The sequence below is a fragment of the Trichechus manatus genome, unplaced genomic scaffold (assembly GCF_000243295.1).
Source record: "Trichechus manatus latirostris isolate Lorelei unplaced genomic scaffold, TriManLat1.0 scaffold00101, whole genome shotgun sequence".
NCBI lineage: Eukaryota > Metazoa > Chordata > Mammalia > Sirenia > Trichechidae > Trichechus > Trichechus manatus.
Genome location: NW_004444037.1, coordinates 7,544,180 through 7,564,908, shown reverse-complemented (window position 1 = coordinate 7,564,908; position 20,729 = coordinate 7,544,180). Strand labels below are relative to the sequence as shown.

General features: G+C 42.0%; 1 protein-coding gene across 2 annotated transcripts in view; it reads right to left on the bottom strand.

The window, feature by feature from the left end:
• SCFD2 (sec1 family domain containing 2) overlaps positions 1–20,729 on the bottom strand; it is a 547,542-nt gene that overhangs the window by 142,204 nt on the left and 384,609 nt on the right. Inside the window, exon 6 of one of the 2 annotated variants that reach the window (XM_023737347.1) lies at positions 14,904–16,258. The exons of the other annotated variant lie outside the window; for it this stretch is intronic. Coding sequence (XP_023593115.1) covers positions 16,119–16,258 — 140 coding nt within the window. The 3' untranslated portion in view covers positions 14,904–16,118. Of the gene's footprint in view, positions 1–14,903; positions 16,259–20,729 lie in introns of those variants that run through there. 2 annotated transcript variants of the gene reach the window in all.

Sequence of the window (20,729 nt, the reverse complement as noted above, 5' to 3'; positions counted from 1 at the left end):
ATAAATAAACATATTTCAAGAATTTACCTTCATTTTCTATGGTACACTGGCTTAGGAACATCTCATTGTTTATTATCTGCTATAGGCAATGGAAGAAAGGAAATTTGGTCCAGAATTCTGGCTTGGGTGCCTGACAATCTGAAATTGGAAACTTGGCAACAACATCCTGCTGATGAGGACAGTACAAGCCTTGAAAATACACCTTTAATGGAGGTTGGTTAGAATGCCAATTTAGACACAAACCCACACGGAACTGGTACATCTAGATAGAACCTAGCGAGAGAGCAGTGATTTCACTTTCTAAGAAAGATTAAGTCAACTGCCATGCTGTAATTTTAGGCATTAAGGCTTCTCACATGGTATAAACATCCCTCTATTAATTGAAAACATTGCTGGTTAACATATACATCTCAGTTTCAAAGCATTTTATATCCCACTACTATACTCTGAAAATATTTTCCAATGGGCCTAACTTCTCATATTATTTCAGGATCAGGGCTTGGTAGAGGGTTATTGAAAGATAAATTTATGAGAAGTGTTGTCTTTTCAAAGGAAATGGGAAGGTCATTGCTGGAAAAGACCAACCTCCCTATTTTACAGAGCAGAAAGCCAAGGCCCAGAAACTTAAACAACTTCCTGAAATCACACAGCCTTCAGGCAGATGCACATCACACAGGGAAGTTCTGAGTCAGAAAGAACTTGGAGTGGGTACAGGATGAGACAGGAGACATGGTTAGGGTATGGTGGGCTGCAGTAACGGGTTTGGATTATAGTCCAAGTTTAATGGGCAGCAGTTGAGGGGTTTCACACAGGGGAATGCTAGGATCTGATCTGTGTTTTCAAACATGAAGATCACAATGCTGTTGGGAGGAGAAAGACCAGCTGGAGGCTCTTAGAGTAGTGAAGGTGTGAGATGATGCGGGCCAGGTGAGGGTTTAACAGTGCAGTTGGAAAGAAAGGGATGGATTTTAGAACTGGAATAAAGAGGACTTGCGGGAGGTAAGGAACAGGGAATCATCAAGGACAGCTGTTATGTTTCTGGCTTGGGTATATGGTGGTATCATTTATGAGATAAGAAGGACAAAGAACCAAGAGTTTGGTTTTGGACATGTGGTTATGTGAAGCTTGAAATGGAGACAGTGCATATAGATGTGTTTGACACAGGATATGGTACCGTAAGTGTGGTGGTTTTGATCTTGTTATTCTTATTGCCACTGCCACTACCATTCCAGTAGAGATACCAAAGCCAAGGGGAAACATATCAGTGTTACGATGACTTCATAATGAGTGACAGACACATTGGTCAATTGATACACATGTCTTGAATGTTTGGTAGAGATTGGTGTTCACAGAAATGATTTTGATGGCTCTCCCTCTACCGAATTAGTCCGAGGACTGCTTTGGATTATAGCTACTGATGATGATCTAAAGTTTGTGGAGAATTTGTTACTGATTTTTTCCACTCCTCTAAAGCAAACCCGGGTGGCATAGTGGTTAAGAGCTCAGCTGCTAACCAAAAAGGTCAGCAGTTCGAATTCACCAGCTGTTCCTTGGAAACCCTATGCAGCAGTTCTACTCTGTCCTATAGGGTCTCTATGAGTTGGAATCGACTCGATGGCAACAGGTTTGGTTTTTTTTGGTAAAGTAGACAGCTTTATTTCACTTATAATAAATAAACAGCTTATCAGTATAAATACTAGCATTCCTGTTTGACAGCTTATTATTTGGATGTTACTTACCCATGCTCTAAAAATGGATACACTTACAACATAGTTCAAACATGTCTTTCACTGTCAGTGGAAGCTGGGCATCATTTTAAAAGACCATGTCTTCATTAAAAAAAAAAAAAAAAAAAAAAAGATTTTTGGACAGCATTGAGCTCAGATACTCCTCTACTGCTCTCTACTGTTCGAAATTATTCAGCAGCCAGCTAAGGCTGCACAAGGAGCAATTCACTGGAGAGGAAGCAGCAGCTTTACTCTGTGTTGTTAGGTGCCATCCAGTCGGCTCCAACTCATAGCGATCCTACGTACAACAGAACAAAACACTGCGCCATCCTCACAATCATTCTATGCTTGAGCCCATTGTTACAGCCACTGTGTCAGTTTATCACGCTGAGGGTCTTCCTCTCTTTCGCTGACGCTCTCTACTCTACCAAGCATGGTGTCCCTCTCCAGGGACTGGTCCCTCCTGACAACAGGTCTAAAGTACATGAGATAAAGTCTCGCCATCCTTGCTTCTAAGGAGCATTCTGGCTATACTTCCTCCAAGACAGATTTGTTCCTTCTTTTGGCAGCTCATGGTATATTCAATACTCTTCACGAACACCATAACTCAAAGGCATCAATTCTTCGGTCTTCCTTATTCATTGTCCAGCTTTCAAATGCATATGAGGCAGTTGAAAATACCATAGCTTGGGTCAGGCACACCGTAGCCCTCAAACTGACATCTTTGCTTTTTAACACTTTAAAGAGGTCTTTTGCAGCAGATTTGCACAACGCAATACGTTGTTGTTTGATTTCTTGACTGCTGCTTCCATGGGCGATGATTGCGGATCCAAGTAAAATGAAATCCTTGACAACTTCAATGTTTTGTCATTTATCATGATGTTGCTTATTGATCCAATTGTGAGGATTTTGTACCCACAATCTACACTTTGGAGCCCTGGTGGTGCAATGGTTAAGCATTCGGCTGCTAACCAAAAGTTGGCAAGTTCAAATCCACCAGCCGCTCCTTGGAAACCCTATGGGGCAGTTCTACTCTGTTCTGTAGTATCGCTATGAGTTGGGATCGACTCGATGGCAACATGTTATCTATACTTCTAAGCCCTGGTAATGCGTGGTTAAGAGCTCGGCTGCTAACCAAAAGGTCAGCAGTTCAAATTCACCAGCAGCTCCTAGGAAACCCTATGGGGCAGTTCTACTCTGTCCTATAAGTTCATTATCAGTCGGAATTGACTCGACAGCAATGGGTTTTAGCCATACTTCTTCCCAATTTATTTTAGGGTGATGACAGAAATAATCAAAATAATGATCCATATAGGGCAACCAATATTTTTAGAAAGTCTATTCTTAAGGATTTCCGTTGGGCATTATTTATGGTCATTATTTCTCACTCTGTCTTAGAGAGGGCATTTTTATTGAGTTCCAGTGTGAACTACTTGATCCCTCACAAGGCTATGGTTCAACCTACACATGGTATTGTTTCAATGCTTTTAACATAAGTCCTGGATGCTTGCTAGACAATAGACAGTAGTCTTCAAAAGCCTACAATTAAAGGAACAAAAGGGCATACATAATTCTTTGCTTAGCCGCTTAAAGGCTCTCTCTATATTTGTTGTTTTTGTTGGTTGTCCTCAAGTTGATTTCAACTCATGGTGACCCCAGGTGTACAGAGTAGAACTGCTCCATAGGTGTTTCAAGGCTGTGACCTATTTGAAGCACATCACCAGGCCTGTCTTCCGAGCTAGCTCTGGGCAGGTTTGAACCACCAACCTTTTGGCTAATAGTCAAGTACTTAACCATTTGCACCACCCAGGAACTCCTAAAAGCACCCTAAAACCCAAAAAACCAAACTCATTGCCGTTGAGTTGATTCCCACTCACAGTGACCCTATAGGACAGAGTGGAACTGCCCCATAGGGTTTCCAAGCAGCAGCTGGTAGATTCGAACTGCCAACCTTTTGGATAGCAGCCCAATACTTAACCACTACACCACCAGGGCTCCTAAAAGCACCATCCCATTGCCATCAAGTCGATTCTGAGTCATAGTGACCCTATGGGCAGAGTAGAATGGTCCCATAGGGTTTCCAAGGAGCGGCTAGGGGATTTGAACTGCTGACCTTTTGGTTCACAGCCAAGTTCTTAACCACTGGGCCACCAGGGCTCCCAAAGCACCATAGAGACCCTATAAATCAAATACAAGTATTCACTATATGCGTTTATCATTTTTAAAACCTACAGAATTGATTTTAAGGGTGGCTATTACTAAAATCACAGTACACCAGAGACTGGGAATAAACAATATGTGACTTTTATGTTAAATGTTCTTAAGGGGGGGGCACATTTTTAAGCAGCCAAAATAATTTTAAAACCATAGTTGTGTGTATGTGTGTGTACACACATGTGCAAACATTCAAATAGATGTATTTAGCTTAGTGGCAACTTATCTCAAATACTAAGATGTAAATTAAACTGTTTGAACAACCTACATTTTCTAGACAATTGTTAGTTTTTCTTTAACCACAGAATAAAGTGGCTTGTAGAGGGTCTGTTCTCAGTTCCAGGAACTGAGGGCTCAGTTTCCATGGTCCCTTTAATAATTTTTTGATTCTAATTTACAGGCCCTAACAAGGGCCTATGCTTAAGACTTAGAAATCCATCTAGATAATGAAAATGGTGACCTCTGCTGGAAAAAATCAAGAGGAACTTGAGCCATAAACCTCTTTTTTTCTAGCTGAGTTTCATTACCTGGAGCATGGAATAAGAAGCATTCCTATTTATTTTAGGAGTAAACCTAGTATCCTAGCCTGACAGGAAGCAGGCCCTCATGAAGCCTGATGTTGCATCTGATCTCTTCTGTCCTGGACAATTTAAGGCATTTTGTTGGCCATCTCTTTTCCTAAGAGAAAGCCTCTTACTGACTCCACATAGCTTCTTGACTGAGTAAATAGGGTTTTCAAAGGAGTCCTGGTGGCACAATTGTTAAGTGTTCCGATGCTAACCAAAAGGCTGGCAGTTCAAACTCACCCAGTGGTTCCATGGGACAAAGACCTGCCTATCTGTTCCCATAAAGATTACAGCCAAGAAAACTCTATGGGGCAGTTTTACTCACATGGGGTCACTATGAGTCAAAATTGACTCGATGTACCTGAATAACAGCAATAATATTTTTAGAAAGTCCATTCTCAAGTACTTCTATTGGGCATTATTTATGGTCATTATCCCCCACTGTCTCAGACAGGGCATTTTTACTGAGTTCCAATGTGAATTGATAACAATAGGGTTATTGGTTTACCACTTCTCTACAGCGCACCTGAAGTGCCTTGTGCATATGAAGGAGGAGACAGGGGAATCGAGGACCATTCAAAAAGCATGTGTTCAGGCCTACTCACTGTCGCCTATGCCAGGTTCCCAGACAGAAAGCCAGTGAAATAGGTTGTAAATCTGATCCCCCTTAGTTAAGTTACTCCAAAGGTATTTTTTATAAAACACTAACTTTGAGAGAGGCAGGGGCTCCAGTGGATATATTCACACTGACACAAAAGAGAGGAACATGTATAATATTAAAACCACTGACATTACAAGGTGAAGAATGTGAGGGCTGGTTTGTCTTTCAAAGTACCTTTTTGTGTTGTTCTTTAAGATAATGGCCTCAACACAGTGCCACAAAGCCACCATTGTCAAGGATGCTTGGCAAACATTGATCTGAGGATCAAATCCGCTTTTAATTCTTTATCAATGAAACAAAAGAGGCACAAGGTGATTGACAGTGGAATTAAATGCCTTCCAATGGGACTAGATTTATTAAAAAGCTTACAAAGGTTTAAGATGCTCTGAAACTACGGTCCTTTGGAGGCATATATGACTGAAGAGTGACCACTGAATGACAGAACGAATGTGAAATTGCTTGTAAACTTTGAATCCTAAACAAGTCTAAGTTATTCTATTTATTGTTGGATCATCAATGACAAACCCTTAGGTCAGCGGAGGCCTAAAATTGTCTTGATCATCATCCTGATATAAACGGAGAGGAACAATTTTTAACCTCAGGTTCCAAGTACTTAACTTTGAGTCCTCTTTTCCTTATGAGCTGTCTCTGACTTTCCAAAATAACTTTAATAAAATGCAGCTGGATTTTGTGCCCTCCCCGATAATGTAAAAGATGGGAAAAATAATTTTGCTCACTTGCCGCACCTTTTATAAATTAAAGTGTGAATGAACTATCAAAACCTTCTGTAACTTATTAAGCTGAGTTCTGCCTCCAGTAACACATTTTATAGCTTTTTAAAAAACTGCGGGGTATTTTCAGAGGGACATGGTTATTTAAAAATACAACTCACTCATTTAATTGGGAGCCATACAGCCTTAGACAATTTAAGTTTTAAAACTTCTCTTGGGGTTTTAAGGGTATTAGATCATAAAATACTTGTTTAATATTGTTGGAAGGGGCCCTTGTGGTGCAGTGATTAAGCATTCGGCTGCTAACTGAAAGGTTGGTGATAAGAACTCACAAGCTGCTCTGGGGAGACAGATGTGGCAATCTGCTTCTGTGAAGATTACAGCCTAGGAGGCTCTATAGGGCAGTTTTACTTTGTCCTGTAGGATCGCTGGACTCTATGAAGAAGAATGCAGCATCAGGATTGGAGGAAGACTAATTAACAACCTTCGATATGTAGATGACACAAACTTGCTTGCTGAAATCGAAGACGACTTGAAGTACTTACTGATAAAAATCAAAGACTACAGCCTTCAGTATGGATTACACCTCAACATAAAACAAAAATCCTTATCACTGGACCAATAAGTAACATCACGATAAATGGAGAAAAGATTGAAGTTGTCAAGGATTTCATTTTACTTAGATCTACAATCAACAACCATGTAAGCAAGCAACAGTCAAGAAATCAAACGATGTACTGCATTGTGCAAATCTGCTGCAAAAGATCTCTTTCAAGTGTTAAAAAGCAAAGATGTCCTTTTGAGGACTAAGGTATCCCTTACCCAAGGCATAGTATTTTCAATCACCTCATGTGCATGGGAAAGCTGGACAATGAATAAGGAAGAAAGAAGAATTGATGCCTCTGAGTTATGGTGTTGGCGAAGAATATTGAATATGCCATGGACTGCCAGAAGAAGGAACAGATCTGTTTTAGAAGAGGTACAGCCAGAATGCTCCTCAGAAGTGAGGATGGCGAGACTTCAACTTACATACTTGGACATGTTATCAGGAGGGACCAGTTCCTGGAGGATATCATGCTTGATAAAGTAGAGGGTCAGAGAAAAAGAGGAAGACCCTCAATGAGATGGATTGCCACAGTGGCTGAAACAATGGGCTCAAACATAGCAACATTTCAGAGGATGGCACGGGACAAGGCAGAGTTTCGTTCTGTTGTACACAGGGTCGCTGTGAGTCAGAATCTATCAACAACAGTAGGGTGGCTATGAGTCGGAATTGACTCGAGGGCACACAACAACAACAATATTGTTGGACTGCATGACTGCTTCCTGGCATTCAAGGTAATTCTTGCTCTGCTGTTACCCAGCTCTAAAGAGTCGGACAGAACATTCAGTCTGTGTTAGTGGAGACATGGACATGGTCGGCATTCTTCAGAGTGCAGTTTTAGGATTTTTCTATTGCAGCAAAGTCATTTTAGTTATTTCCAATAAATATTTATTTCATTTGGCATGGTATTTAGCTCTGTATTTTATTAATTAGCCTTATGTTTCATTCTAAATGAGACAACAGAAGCCTTTTAAGTTACTGAGATCCCAAATGCATTTAGAATGAAATGCTAGCACTGTGTTTGTGACTTTGGGGATTTTGGCACTGATAAATCTGAGAATGTTTGGGAGAGGTTCTAGTGCCACACTGCAGTATTTTACAAAACCATGGCAGTTTTATTCTATTAAGAAATCGCACCCCAAAGGTGTCGGAAAACTTCCTTTAAAAGATTGCACAAGGCCAGATGCAATTTTTTTTGCATTAAAAAAATAGTTCAGAAAAGACAAACATCAAATATTCATGATTTTAGAAGGCTCCAGTATCTGTCTGGAATTCTGGGTCAAATTTAACAGGTTAGAGTTGATTTAGGTTTTAAAAAGTTTCTCCAAACAAGCAACAAAAGACTGTCTACAATTCTAGCTCTGTTCACCCTCTCTAGAACAAAGCCTAAACACTCTCAGGAATTTCCAATCAGATCTCACAAACAGCAAAGAGAGGGTGTGGTCAGGTGGGTGGGGAGGGGAAACATTTGAAACAATGCTGAAGAGATTGCCATGAAATAATCTATCACAAAACATTGAGGGAGACAGAAGTGGTGTAAAATTCCTCTAAATATTCTGCTTTTGCTCTTGTCCCTGCCTGACATCAGGGAAGCTAGCACAGGCAAGCAGATCTTGTTCTAGCCACCTCTTATTGATGTGGAAGTATCTGGGGCCAAAGGTTGAATTCTAGATCTTTTCCATCCATAGCTGACTGTCTTTGCACTCTGGAGGAGACAACTTCCTGCCCTTCCCCTATCTCTCCCTTCCCAGGGCAATTTAGGGGGTGGGAGGGAGTAAAAAGTCTTTTTTTAAAGTTACTGGTAACATGTAAGCGGAAGGTGTTTACAACTTTTTGTACTTTTCCCTTTGTATTATCAAGGGAAAGCTCAATGATGAGAATCTAATTCTGTACCTTTTGTGGCTAATAATGATGGCTCAAGTTCAAGCCTGACTCTGGGTATGTAATGTCAGTGAATAAGTATTTTCTCAGCATCTATGGTGTGCTGGGCCCTGTGGGGAAAGCAAAGATAATAAGACACCATTCTTCCCCTCAAGAGGTTTAGGATCTAGTCAAGGGATTATTGCATTTGTTTTTTTTTTTTTTAATAATTTATTATTATTTATTGTTGTTGTTGAGAATATACACAGCAGAACATACACCAGTTCAACAATTTCTACATGGACAGTTCACTGACATTGATTACATTCTTCAAATTGTACAAATGTTCTCATCTTCCTTTTCCGAATTGTCTTCCCCCATTAACATAAACTCCCTGTCCAGTAAGCTTCCTATCTAACTTTCCTAGTTGCTGTTGTCAGTTGGATCCCATATAGATAGTTCTTTGAAAGAGCACAATGATCAAGGCAGACATTCTTTACTAATTAGTCATGGTGACCTTATGTATAACAGAACGAAACATTGCCAGTCCTGCACCATCCTCACAATCGTTGCTATGTTTGAGCCCATTGTTGCAGTCACTGTGTCAATCCATCTCATGGAAGGTTTCCCATGTTTTCGCTGACCCTGTGCTTTACCAAACATGATGTCTTTTTCTAGCAATTGGTCTTTCCTTATGATGTATGCAAAGTAAGCAAGACAAAGTCTCGCCATCCTTGCTTCTAAGGAGCATTCTGGCTGTACTTCCTCCAAGACAGATTTGTTCCTTCTTTTGGCAGCCCATGGTATATTCAATATTGTCCGCCAACACCGCCATTCAAATGCATCAATTCTTCTTCAGTCTTCCATTTTCATGTCCAGCTTTCACACGCACATGAGGCAACTGAAAATATCATTGTTTGGGTCAGGCACACCTTAGTCCTCAAAGTGACATTTTTGCTTTTTAACACTTTAAAGGGGTCTTTTGCAGCAGATTTTGTCAATGCAATACACCATTTGATTTCTTGACTGCTGCTTCCATGGGCATTGATTGTGGATCCAAGCAGAACGAAATCCTTGACAACTTCAATTTCTTCACCATTTATCATGATGTTTAAAGGTCCAGTTGTAAGGACTTTCACTTTCTTTATGTAGAGGTGTAATCTATACTCAAAGTAGAGTCCTCGACCTTTATCAGTAAGTGCTTCAAGTCATGGGATCTAATCATGGGATTATACATGTATCTAATTTAAATTTTAAAATGTCTACAATACGAGGCAGCATTTAATATTTGTGATAAGAGAGGTTAAGAAAAAAGCCCATATGAAATTGCTAACATTTGAATTCTTTTAATCTATAAAATAGAAATTTAACGGCTCAGTCTAATGCTTTGTGAGAATTTAGGCCTTGATACATATAACGTTTTGTAATTTTTGGTTGCAAAGAAGTGATACTTTGAAAGGAATTCGAAATGAATCATATATGTACCACTCAATTTTCTTTCATTCTAGGCATGATTTGTTTTTCTAAAATCCAGACGATCAAACTCTCATTCTCAAATGGACATCCCTTTCTTCACAAACCTTCTTCCTCTTCAAGGTAATGCTTTTCTAGATACAGTCATGCTTCACTTAATGTCCATGATACGTTCTATGACACAGGACACTATGTGATTTGGATGTTGTGTGAACACTATATTATTTTCTTATGGCAACTCTGATACAGTGAAAACGTTCCTTACCAGGGGACCGGGAAGGCCTGGAGTTCTGCTTGCTGCTGTCTCGGCCAGGGCTGGTAGCTGCATCCCAGGAAAGTGAGGGCGCTGCGAGGGCACGTGCTGAGCTGGCAGAGCCTGGGGACTGGTCCTTTAGGCGAGGCCGTGGGGCACTCAAGAAGGCATCAGGCCCTTTGGAGGCCCAGGCAGCCCTGCAGGCCCAGTTCCCTGAGGATGAGATCTAGGGGCTTGGGGCAAGCCCAGGGTGGGTTCCCTAAAAGCATGATGTGGTCTGAGGTACAAAGGTGCTGGCTCCCTCCTGGCTACGTCGGTTATGTCTACTACTTCCCATTCTCGGATGGGCATTTCTGAAGTTAATGGACCACAGATGTATAGGCGGTGGGATGTTGCCCAAATGGACGTTATGTGGAACATGACTGTATTATTCTCCTTTTCCTCTCCTTTTTCTTGAAATCTCCAGAGTACAGGTTCCTATAGAGTTTCTCTTTATGAAGAGTTCATGGAAAGGTGAGCTATGTCATCTGAGGAAGGGGAAGCAATCAAAATTGGGGATTGGCAATCTGTCACTTTCATCAGAGCCTCTTGTACATCAGAGTAATTGATAAATTCTTCATAGAACTATCTAACTTCTGCTCAGATTAATTTTCAACATGGTGCATCTCCATGTTTTCATTGACTTGAATTTCTCTTTGTGCTTTTTACACTGTTAATTGAGAAGGTAATGGCACATACAACTACCACATACCATATACCATTTCAAATATAATGCAAAGAAAGTCTAAAAATGCCATGAAATGCTTACAGTAGTGACTTTAGAGGAGCTCAGTAATTTCTGTGATACAAAACCTTTGCTCCTTTGTTTACACAAAATAGACATAATCTAATAATGTATGTTTTCCCTTTTCTCATTGAGTTATATTCACCCTGAGGTTTCTTTCCCTCTTCTTTTATTCCGCAGTTCCCTGGGTGGTGCAAATGATTTGTGCTTGACTACTAACCTAAAGGTTGTCATGCAGTGGCACCATGGAAGAAAGGCCGGGTGATCTGCTTCCATAAAGATCACAGCCAAGAAAACCCTATGGACCAATTCTACTCTGTAAAACATGGGGTTACATGAGTCGGAATAGACTTGATGGCAACGAGTTTGAGTTTTTTTGGTTCTTTTATTCCACTTCCTTCCCAACTGCCTGATGAATCCTGTTTTCTCAAAATTTTGCCTTTTCTGTTGGTTGACTAACGACTTCTCTTTCTCTGTACCCTCCCGATGCCCTCTTCCCACCCCCTCTGCTTGCCCATGCCCCATCTGGCTGCTCACCTCCCTTGTTTGCCTCCTCTGACTCTCCTCCGCTGCCTTCACTCTTCCCATTCTGGCGCCATCTCCTTCCTTCCCTCCCTCCCATCCTTCATGCCTCCTTCAACTTTTCCTCATTAACGTTGCATGTTATAAATAGCCTCAAGTAATCTATCATTTCTCCGAATGCTCTCAGATAATCTCCTGACACATCTCATAGACAGTAGTTAACTGCAGCAGGGAAATTTATCATGCTCATTTATTAACCTCTTAGAAGGAGTGCTGAAGCAGGGGTCAAAAATGAAAGAGACATCTTACATGATTCAGTGGCTCCTGAAAGATGAACTGGTGATAATAAGATGTCTTCTTATGTTTAAGGTTGACTACAAGCATGTTTCTAATGAGACAAAGCTGCTGCAAAAATACAAAAGGCTCTGAATGATATCAATCTCCAGATGTCATTAGTCTTGCTTTACCGTTACAAGTAATAATAACTTACTATTGTGTCCTTCCAATGTGCCAGCCCTGTTATAACTAACATGAATGATCTAATACAGGGTTCTTTATACAGTCATGTGGTTTGTGTACTGCGTTGAGGAGCTCAGCCGAGGGGAGGATTGAGGCTGCTTGCCAAGTCATAGGTAGAGACTGTTATGATTCCTGTCTTAGTCATCTAGTGCTGCTGTAACAGAAATACCACAAGTGGATGGCTTTAACAAAGAGAAATTTATTCTCTCACAGTTTAGAAGACTAAAAGTCCAAATTGAGGACACCAGCTCTAGGGGAAGGCTTTCTCTCTGTGTCAGTTCTAGGGGAAGGTCCTTGTCATCAATCTTCCCCTGGTCTAGGAGCTTCTCGGCACAGGAAACTCATGTCCAAAGGACGCGCTCTGCTCTTGGCGCGGCTTTATTGGTGGTATGAGGTCCCCATGTCTCTCTGCTCCCTTCCCTCTTTTATATCTCAAGAGACTGATTTAAGATACAACCTAATCTTGTAGATTGAGTCCTACCTCATTAACATAACTGCCTCTAATCCTGCCTCATTAATATCATAGATGTAAGATTTATAACACACAGGAAAATCATATGACATGACAAAATGGTGGACAATCACAATACTGGGAGTCATGGCCTAGCCAAGTTGAAACACATTTTTGGAGGACACAATTCAATCCATAACAATTCCCATTTTTCAGATGAAGGAATGAGATACTGATGGGTCAGGTAACTTGCCCAGGTGGAAGAGTCATTTAAATTACAAAGTTCTTTTGAGTCTTGAAATAACAAATGTATAATCTCCCACCCTCTATAGTATTCCCTTACTAAACGGCAAGCAAACTGAGGGCATGTGCTGTGACTATCTTGTTCATCCTTGCAGCCCCTATTTTGGAATGAATGAAAAAAAAAAAAAAAAGGTAAAAGTCATAAAATACCTCAAGGGCTGTTTTCCAACGAGGGAGAAATACAGTGATCTTAAGAAAAAGTCCATTGTTTTAGATCTTAAGTATTAGTTTCACTTTTCCTTTCATGAGAACCAGGGTGGACGTGATGTTACACAATGTGGGAAGCCTGAACGTGGGAGCAGACTTGGCTGCAGGTGAACAGTGCAAGGAAGGCAGGCTGCTGGTGGGCAGAGTCAGGAGGCCATGCTGATTAGGGGTAGATGGAGGGCTGGGAAAGGGGAAAGGAGGAAGGGGGGCCCAGAAAGGGGTATTGGAAGATATCCTGAGGGGCAGGGACAGGGGCTGAGTAGATCTGGCCTGCAGGAAAGATTGAGTATAGGCAATAGGGGAGATTTAGGCAGATAGGTTGTTGATGTCCAGTATGCTTGGTGAGAAGTAAGTTTAACTACAACAGCAACAAGACATTACATACTATGTGCCAGCCCTGTGCAAAGTACTTGGCAGGCATTACCTCATTTCATTCTTACCCAAACCTCTGAGATTGGTACTATAATACCTCCCATTTAAAGATAAGGAAAGTGAAACTAAGTAAATTGATCAGGGTTACAAGGACTTGGGATTCACTCCCAGATCTGCTGACTTCAAAGTCCAGGTTCTTGCCCCTCCACATTAGAAGGAGGGATCAGGATCAAAGGGAGAACCCTGGTTGGGGAGAGAACGGAAGGTTCTCAAGTCTGGAGGAGTAGAGTAATTAAACAGGTTATTGAGGATGGGCCTGATCTTGGGGAACGAGACTGGAACCCAGATTCAAAAGTTAGGTATAGGTTGGGGGAGAGGAGTTGATCACCAAAGATGGATTAAAAGCCTAGTTCCTAGACCTGGGGGGTCTCTGGTGGTACAAACAGTTAATGATCTTGCTGCTAACCAGAGGGTTGGAGGTTGGAGTCCACCCAAAGGTGGCTCAGAAGAAAGGTCTGGTGATCTACTTCCAAAAAATAAGCCACTGAAAACCCTATGTAGCATAGTTCTACTCTTGACACACATGGGGTTGCCATGAGTTGGAATCAACTCCATAGCAACTGCATGTATGTGCTCCATGGCTGGGCAGAACCAGCTTCAAGATGACTTGACACTGCTCTGCCCAAATACTGGGTGAAGAATACTCCTTTATTTCTGTCTGGATAATAGTAGGATTTGTTCCAGAGCCTGGGGTAAGCCAGAGTTGTGGAAAATGGAGGCCTGCGCAGGCAGGAAGTCATTCTGCCATTGTAATTTTGAGTTTGGATTGCTCTATCTGCCAATATTTGTCCCAAAGCTCTCGCAAATCCTTTTGGAATGAGGTGGGGTATAAATTTTAAAAATGCACACTGTACAGTGAATACATTCCCAAGCAGCCTTCAAAAGTGTGTGGAAGTTTTTCCTTAAGTATACTTCTTTCCTTTAATTGGACATTTTATTTACGTGTTGCATCCAAATCATCAAAATACCTTTGGTGGCTCACTTGGACGCATACCTAAAAGCAGCTCTATGTTTTGGTCTCAGTGTGTTTACAGGCTCCACATAATTTTTTACATATGTTGCATCTCTCCTCAAAATGATGGCTTCAAGAACACTGGAGAAACAGAGACAGTGCCCAGGGGCCAGCACACATGGATTGTTTGATGAAGACAAAATGCCACTCCATATGACCCAGGGAAAAGCTGGCAATACGACTGAATTTCCACTCCAAGTTTCCAAACTGCAATGGTAAAATGGTCATAAAATTGATTGAAATAATTTTAATTCTCAAGGAGCCCTGGTGGTGCAACAGTTACGGGCTCGGCTGCTAACCGAAAGGTTGGCGGTTTTAACCCACCCAGTGGCTCTGCAGGAGAAAGATGTGGCAATCTGCTCTTGTAAAGATTAAACCCCCCAAAAACCAAACCTATTGCCATCAAGTCAAGTCAATTCCAATTCGTAGCTACCCTATATGGACAGAGCAGAACTGCCCCTATAAGGTTTCTAAGGAGCGGCTGGTGGATTCAAACTGCCAACCTTTTGGTTAGCAGCCAAGCTCTTAACCACTACACCACCAGGGTTCCCTGTAAAGATTACAGCCTAGAGAACTCTATGGGGGCAGTTCTACTTTGTCATATAGGATCTCTATGAGTCAGAATCGACTTAATGGCACCCAACAACAACAATAATAGGACAGGTACTTTTTTATCATATACTGAAATTATTCATAGACTGCTTTGTACTTGGCATACCCTCAGACAGAGTTGGAAACAGAAGAAAGTGTGGAAGATAATTGGGGTTGTCACAAAGATGACTGGTGACCCAAGCCGCAGGTTGGCTGGTGGTGCTGTGGTGAGGGGGTGAGGGCACAGATGTGCCTTGCCTGGCCCTCCACCTATCCTCCCAGTCCTGGGGCTGACCTAACTTTTGACCACTGGGTTTGAAGTGGGGCAGCACTGGAGGCCACTCCAGTTCAAGGTGGGAACTCTCTACCAGCCAGGAGGGGCCCACTCCCACGGCGTCGACAGGCTGGTGGGATGAATGGTGAGAGAGGACTGAGAAGATACCTCAAGGGCTGTGGATCGCAGTGGGCTGTGTCTGAGGGGGCCCAGGTATTCTGGACAAATTTTGGATGGACTGTAACCAAACCTTAAGGATTCCCTCTTTTTCCCCACATTGCATTGCTATGTTATTTTTCTGCAAAGTTCTAACCTTTTGCCATCATCTTACACTGCATCTGAACACCCTGAAATTGTGTAAAAGGAATTGGAAAGAACAAGGAACTTGGAGCCAGAGAACTGGATTCTTCTTCTGGCTCTGCTAGTACTAACCTTGGACAAGTCCTGGCACCAGTTCCCCTCATCTGTCAAAGGAAGAAGTTGCATGGCAAAACCCAGTCAGTGTTCAGCGAGGAAACCTTAGAGATTATCTGGCCCATTCAGCATAGGGGCTTCCTTTTAGCGATGAGTAATCTGAGGCCTCAAACAGCCACATGCTCCTGGAATCTCAGGTGGTGGTGTGGCCTGGACTCTGATTCCAGCCCTCTTTCCCTTCCTCCACTCTGCTCTCCACCACACAGTTGCCTAATAAAGTCCTGTGTGCCTATGAGATTCCACAGAACCATTTAGGCTGACATCGTAGTTTCTGTCCTTTCTGTTTACAATGCAAAAAATAAAAATAAAAAAAAAAATGCAAGTATCTGCATAACATCACAAAGTATATTTATCAACACCATCATCATCATCATCATTATTAAAAAAAACAACTTTACAAATCTCTACCGTGTTAATGATACCACCAACATCTGTTGTTGGAGAAAAAGTTAATTTTCCTCTAAATAATATCTGTTGTAAGGAAGGAAGCCAATTGATACCATAGAGGAACTATTGTGTTTGCTTGTGTCTCCTCTTCTAGGCTTAAGAGCAAGAACCAAGTCATTTCTGTTTGATCAGCGCTTAGCATCATGCCTGGTCCTGGTAAAACAGAATGAGGAATAAAGTTTACAGATAATCCAAAACCCTTCAATCTCCGTTCAAACCTCTTCTAACAAATCTTTGTTGAAAACTGCTAAGTACAGCCTGCTTTGAGGAACTAACTCCTTTTTTGACCCCACCTCCAAGAAAAGGAACAAAGGCAAGAATGCCAGAGGGAAAAGAAGAGAAGGGACGGGTTTTGAAATCTCTAACTCTGCAACAGGGAGGGTGGGTATAAGTGAATCATCGGTGGCATTCCAGGTGGAGTACACTGCTGCTATTGTCTCCCCTACACACAGACTGAGCTTGCCCCAGTCCCTTCCTGCTCTACAACCCAGTAAAGCTCAGAATCTGTAACTAACCCGTGAGGCCCCATGGTGGCAGAGAGGAAGACTGGCCCTGCTGACAACCGTGAAATAGACCGGGCTGGGTTCTCATCCGATGCTACATCTAGCCAGACCGGCATTCGGGTCTCATTCAGTCACCACTCTGAAATCTAGGGGGCAGAGGTGGTTCAGTAGTAGAATTCTCGCCTTCCATGTGGGAGACCTGGGTTAGATTTCTGGCCAGTGCACCTCATGAACTTGAGGGTTGCTATGATGCTGAACAGGTTTCAGCAGAACTTCCGGATGAAGACAGACTAGGAAGAAAGGCCCGGTGATATACTTCTGAAAAAATCAGCCAGTGGAAACCCCATGGGTCACGATGATTTGATCTGCAACTGCTCATGGGGATGGTGCAGGACTGGGGCAGTATTTCCTTCCATTGTCCATAGGGTCACCAAGAGCCAGGGGATGACTTGACAGCAGCTAACACCACTAACTGTGAAATCTTGGTGCTGCCTGTTGAGTCACTTTCTTCCCCAATCTCTAGTTTAAAGACAGTAAGGCCCAAAGCACTTAAATAACAGCTCAGTTCATACTGCGGAAGAGTTTGCTCACACATTTACAATCCCTGGGTCAAACAGAGACCAGGCTCATTATTTGGATTTTTAAATGCTGAAAGAGACAGAGGAGCCACAGGGTCATGCTGACATTCCAAGTCTCTCTAGCCATTAGGACCCACTGTCTCCCAGAGCTGGACCGAAAAGATCTCGGAGATCCGATGCACAGACGATAACAGAGTAATGATAAAAACCCTCCAGCTGGAGCTCACTCCCCTGAGCGTCACTGGAGCCTCCAGCCCTGCTTCCTGTGCAGCGCATATTGGAAACACATTGGAGTTATTTTTCCTTTTGAAAATGCTGTTTTATGTTTCAGCTTTCAAGATGTCCCAGTTTCTGCATCACAGCATCTTCACATACCAACTCAATGTGTTTCATTTGGATAGAGCCCCTTCTTCCTTTCCCTTTTAAGGAATAAAAGGGAAGATGCTGGCTTATGGGATAAGCTGCTATTGAGGTGCTTGGGGTTTGGGGTGAAAAGAGGGAAAACAAGATGAAATCCTAACTAATTTGGTCCATCTCATCTCAGAAAACCAGAACTCCAGGAATTATTTATGATTCTCCTGACCCTCATAGCAATGCAGGTTGTGGATCTTGCCAAGAACAAATTAGGCTGTCTGCATCTGTTATTCTTCCCAATCAAGAAAACCTCCTTGTGTGGGGAAGAAGCAAGGTCAGGAGCCAAGACAAAGGATCAGACCAAGAGAGGGAGAAGATAAGGTTGCATTCAATGCTTCTATTGGAAAAGCGATTCACTGAAAGCACAATCAAACCTTTTTTGAAAACCCAGAAGGAGCACTAGGTTGCATGTGTGCATCTAAAGAACACAGAACAGCAGTATCATCAGGCACATTTCAAATGTTTAACTTTTATCTTGACGCAGGGGCATGTATGACTTCAGGCCAGCTATTGTCTAGGTTTGGCTCAGGGACCATGGCCTTCCTCCCTCAAACCAAGGGTACCTCTCCATGCTGGGAATATTTAGGACTGCATCCCCCTGGGCCCACTTCAGAGCTCTCCCCCTGGACCCTTGTCTGCGTACAGCTAGTTGTTATTGTTGGCTCCATATGCAGCTTTTGGAGGGTGCTCCAGGCTTCCCTCCTCCCACTCTTCCCCCAGAATAGGGGCCCTCTGGAGTTGGATCAAGGAATAAAAGAGGCCTTGGGAAAACAAGTGGGCCTTGGTGGTAGGAGAAATTGGAACTTTCTATGGCAGGAATAAAACAGGCAAAATCTTTTTGTGGTGTGTTCTCTCACCCTTCCCAGGAGCAGGTGCAGAAAGACAAGTTTCCTCCTTACATGGGGCCCACTTTGGAGTAGAACCAGGGGAAGCGGGGTCTGGAGTGGACAGTGCAGGAAGTGCTCGTCTAGCCTTCAGAGAAAGGCTCTCTGAGGTTGCCTTTTTTCATTTCCCCTTGGGCCTTAAGCATGATAAAGCATCAAAAAGGCCACACTCAGGGTTTGGGTCCCTTCACCTCCCTCTGAAAAAGGCCTTGAGCAAAAAGAGACCCAGGGCTCACATATGGTGTAATCCTGCTCACCAGTGTAAACAGTCAGATGAGGGATTGGGGCCAAAGCCTCAACTTCAGGAGGAGTAGGACTTTACCTAGAGGTTTTCTATGCTGTTTCCCTGGCAGCTCTTTGATTCTGGCTAGGATTTGGGATGCTGGTAAAATCTCTTTTCGGGAGAGACACAGTTAAAGGTTAAGACATTGTCTTGGTCTGCTTGCTAATCAAGAGTAGTAATAATATTATTTTCCTTATAGTCTTCCTTATTAGATGATCTAATTCTTTCAAACACCTGGTAGGATATTAGTATAAATCCAAGGGACTTTTGAGTTGATGAAATCTAACTCCTGCCTTTCACAGATGAGTAAGTGAATACCCACCGAGGTTGTCTTCGCCCAGGTCACACTGCCAGTTAGTAATGAAACTGGGACTAGTGCACAAAGAAAGCTGCAGTCACTAGCAACAACGGGGCTCATCAAAGAACATTTAACATAGAAGGGGTAAAATTTTAGCAGTTATTCATCAAATATTTAGTATGGACCTGCTATGTGCTAGGCACTGTGGGACTGCAATGTGGAGTTAAGACAGACATGGCCCCTGACCTTGCAGGAGATATGAAGTATTGTAATATTGCTAAACAACAGGAAAATGGAAACATAACATGGTTAGTGTTATTTTAAGAAAGAATTAATTTATCTGGTAGCATCCCTTTGAGCAATTTATGTGATGAAGAAAGTTGTAATTATCTTGGACATATGCATACTCATAGCCTCTCAATGATAAGAGATTAATCCCACTTGTTCCTTCTCAAACCTATATCCCCATATTCATGAAATGAATGGGAATATTAATTTCAAAAGATAGGTAGAGCAGACTTTTCTGACATCTATCTCAACTGGCCCAGTGCCAACCCCTTCACTCCGAGCTACAGAAACAATTGTAGGTGTGGGGCTACCTTCTCCATAGTCAGGAGCTCCATTGTGGCGGGATCCCACAAACAGGAGTCGCTCAATCATTGCTGACATGAGTGAGAGAATCACAAATGTACTGGGCATTTATTTCTGACTCTGTGATAAATGAAAAACCAGTGATGATTCACTGTATCATTTCAAATCCTTCTGAGTAACAATTAATAATAATGATAATAATAATGACATGGGATGCTATTAAATACTGTTTAGGCTAAGACACATTCTGAATGCTGTGAACCACTCCAACAGGGCTGGAGTGAAAGGTGTCATGAAGACAAACCCTCATCTGGGGCAAAACATGCCATATCCTTTTCTATAAATCTTAACAAATACTTTGCTACAATTTCCCTCTGAAATTTAATTTGAGGTCAGCTTGAATTAGCAATAATGGGTTAATATGTAGAATTGATTTTTAAAGAATTGAACAATTATTACTTTCAAAAACATAAGATGACCTTTCTAAGCTGACCTGAATGTTGGCTAATAAAATCCTTGTTAATTAATGGATTGACAAGGACTACATATAACTTGCCAAGAGCACATTTCTGGCATTGGTGATGAATTTTGAATATACCGTGGACTGCCAAAAGAACAAACAAACAAATCAGTCTTAGAAGAAATACAACCAGAGGCTCCTTAGACTTTGACCCGCCTACTTTGGGCATGTCATCAGGAAAGACCAATTGCTAGAGAAGGACATCTTGTTTGGTAAAGGAGAGGGCCAATGAAAATGAGGGAAACCTTCAATGAGATGAACTGACACAACAGTTGCAACAACAGGCTCAAACATACCCAAAATCATGAAGATGTAGCAGGACTGGACAATATTTTGTTCTGTTATACATCAGGTTGCCATGAGTCAGAGCTGACTTGAGGGCAACTAACAACAATTTATAATTAGCATCTCAATTGTCTGTGCCCTAAAACCTTGTTTACACTGTTCAATTGCTTTGAATCCCTTACTTTATAGTCAGAACAAAGGAAAATTCAGTCCAATGACAGTATGAATTATCACAGTTTCAAAATTAATAGAGTATGAATTAATTCCT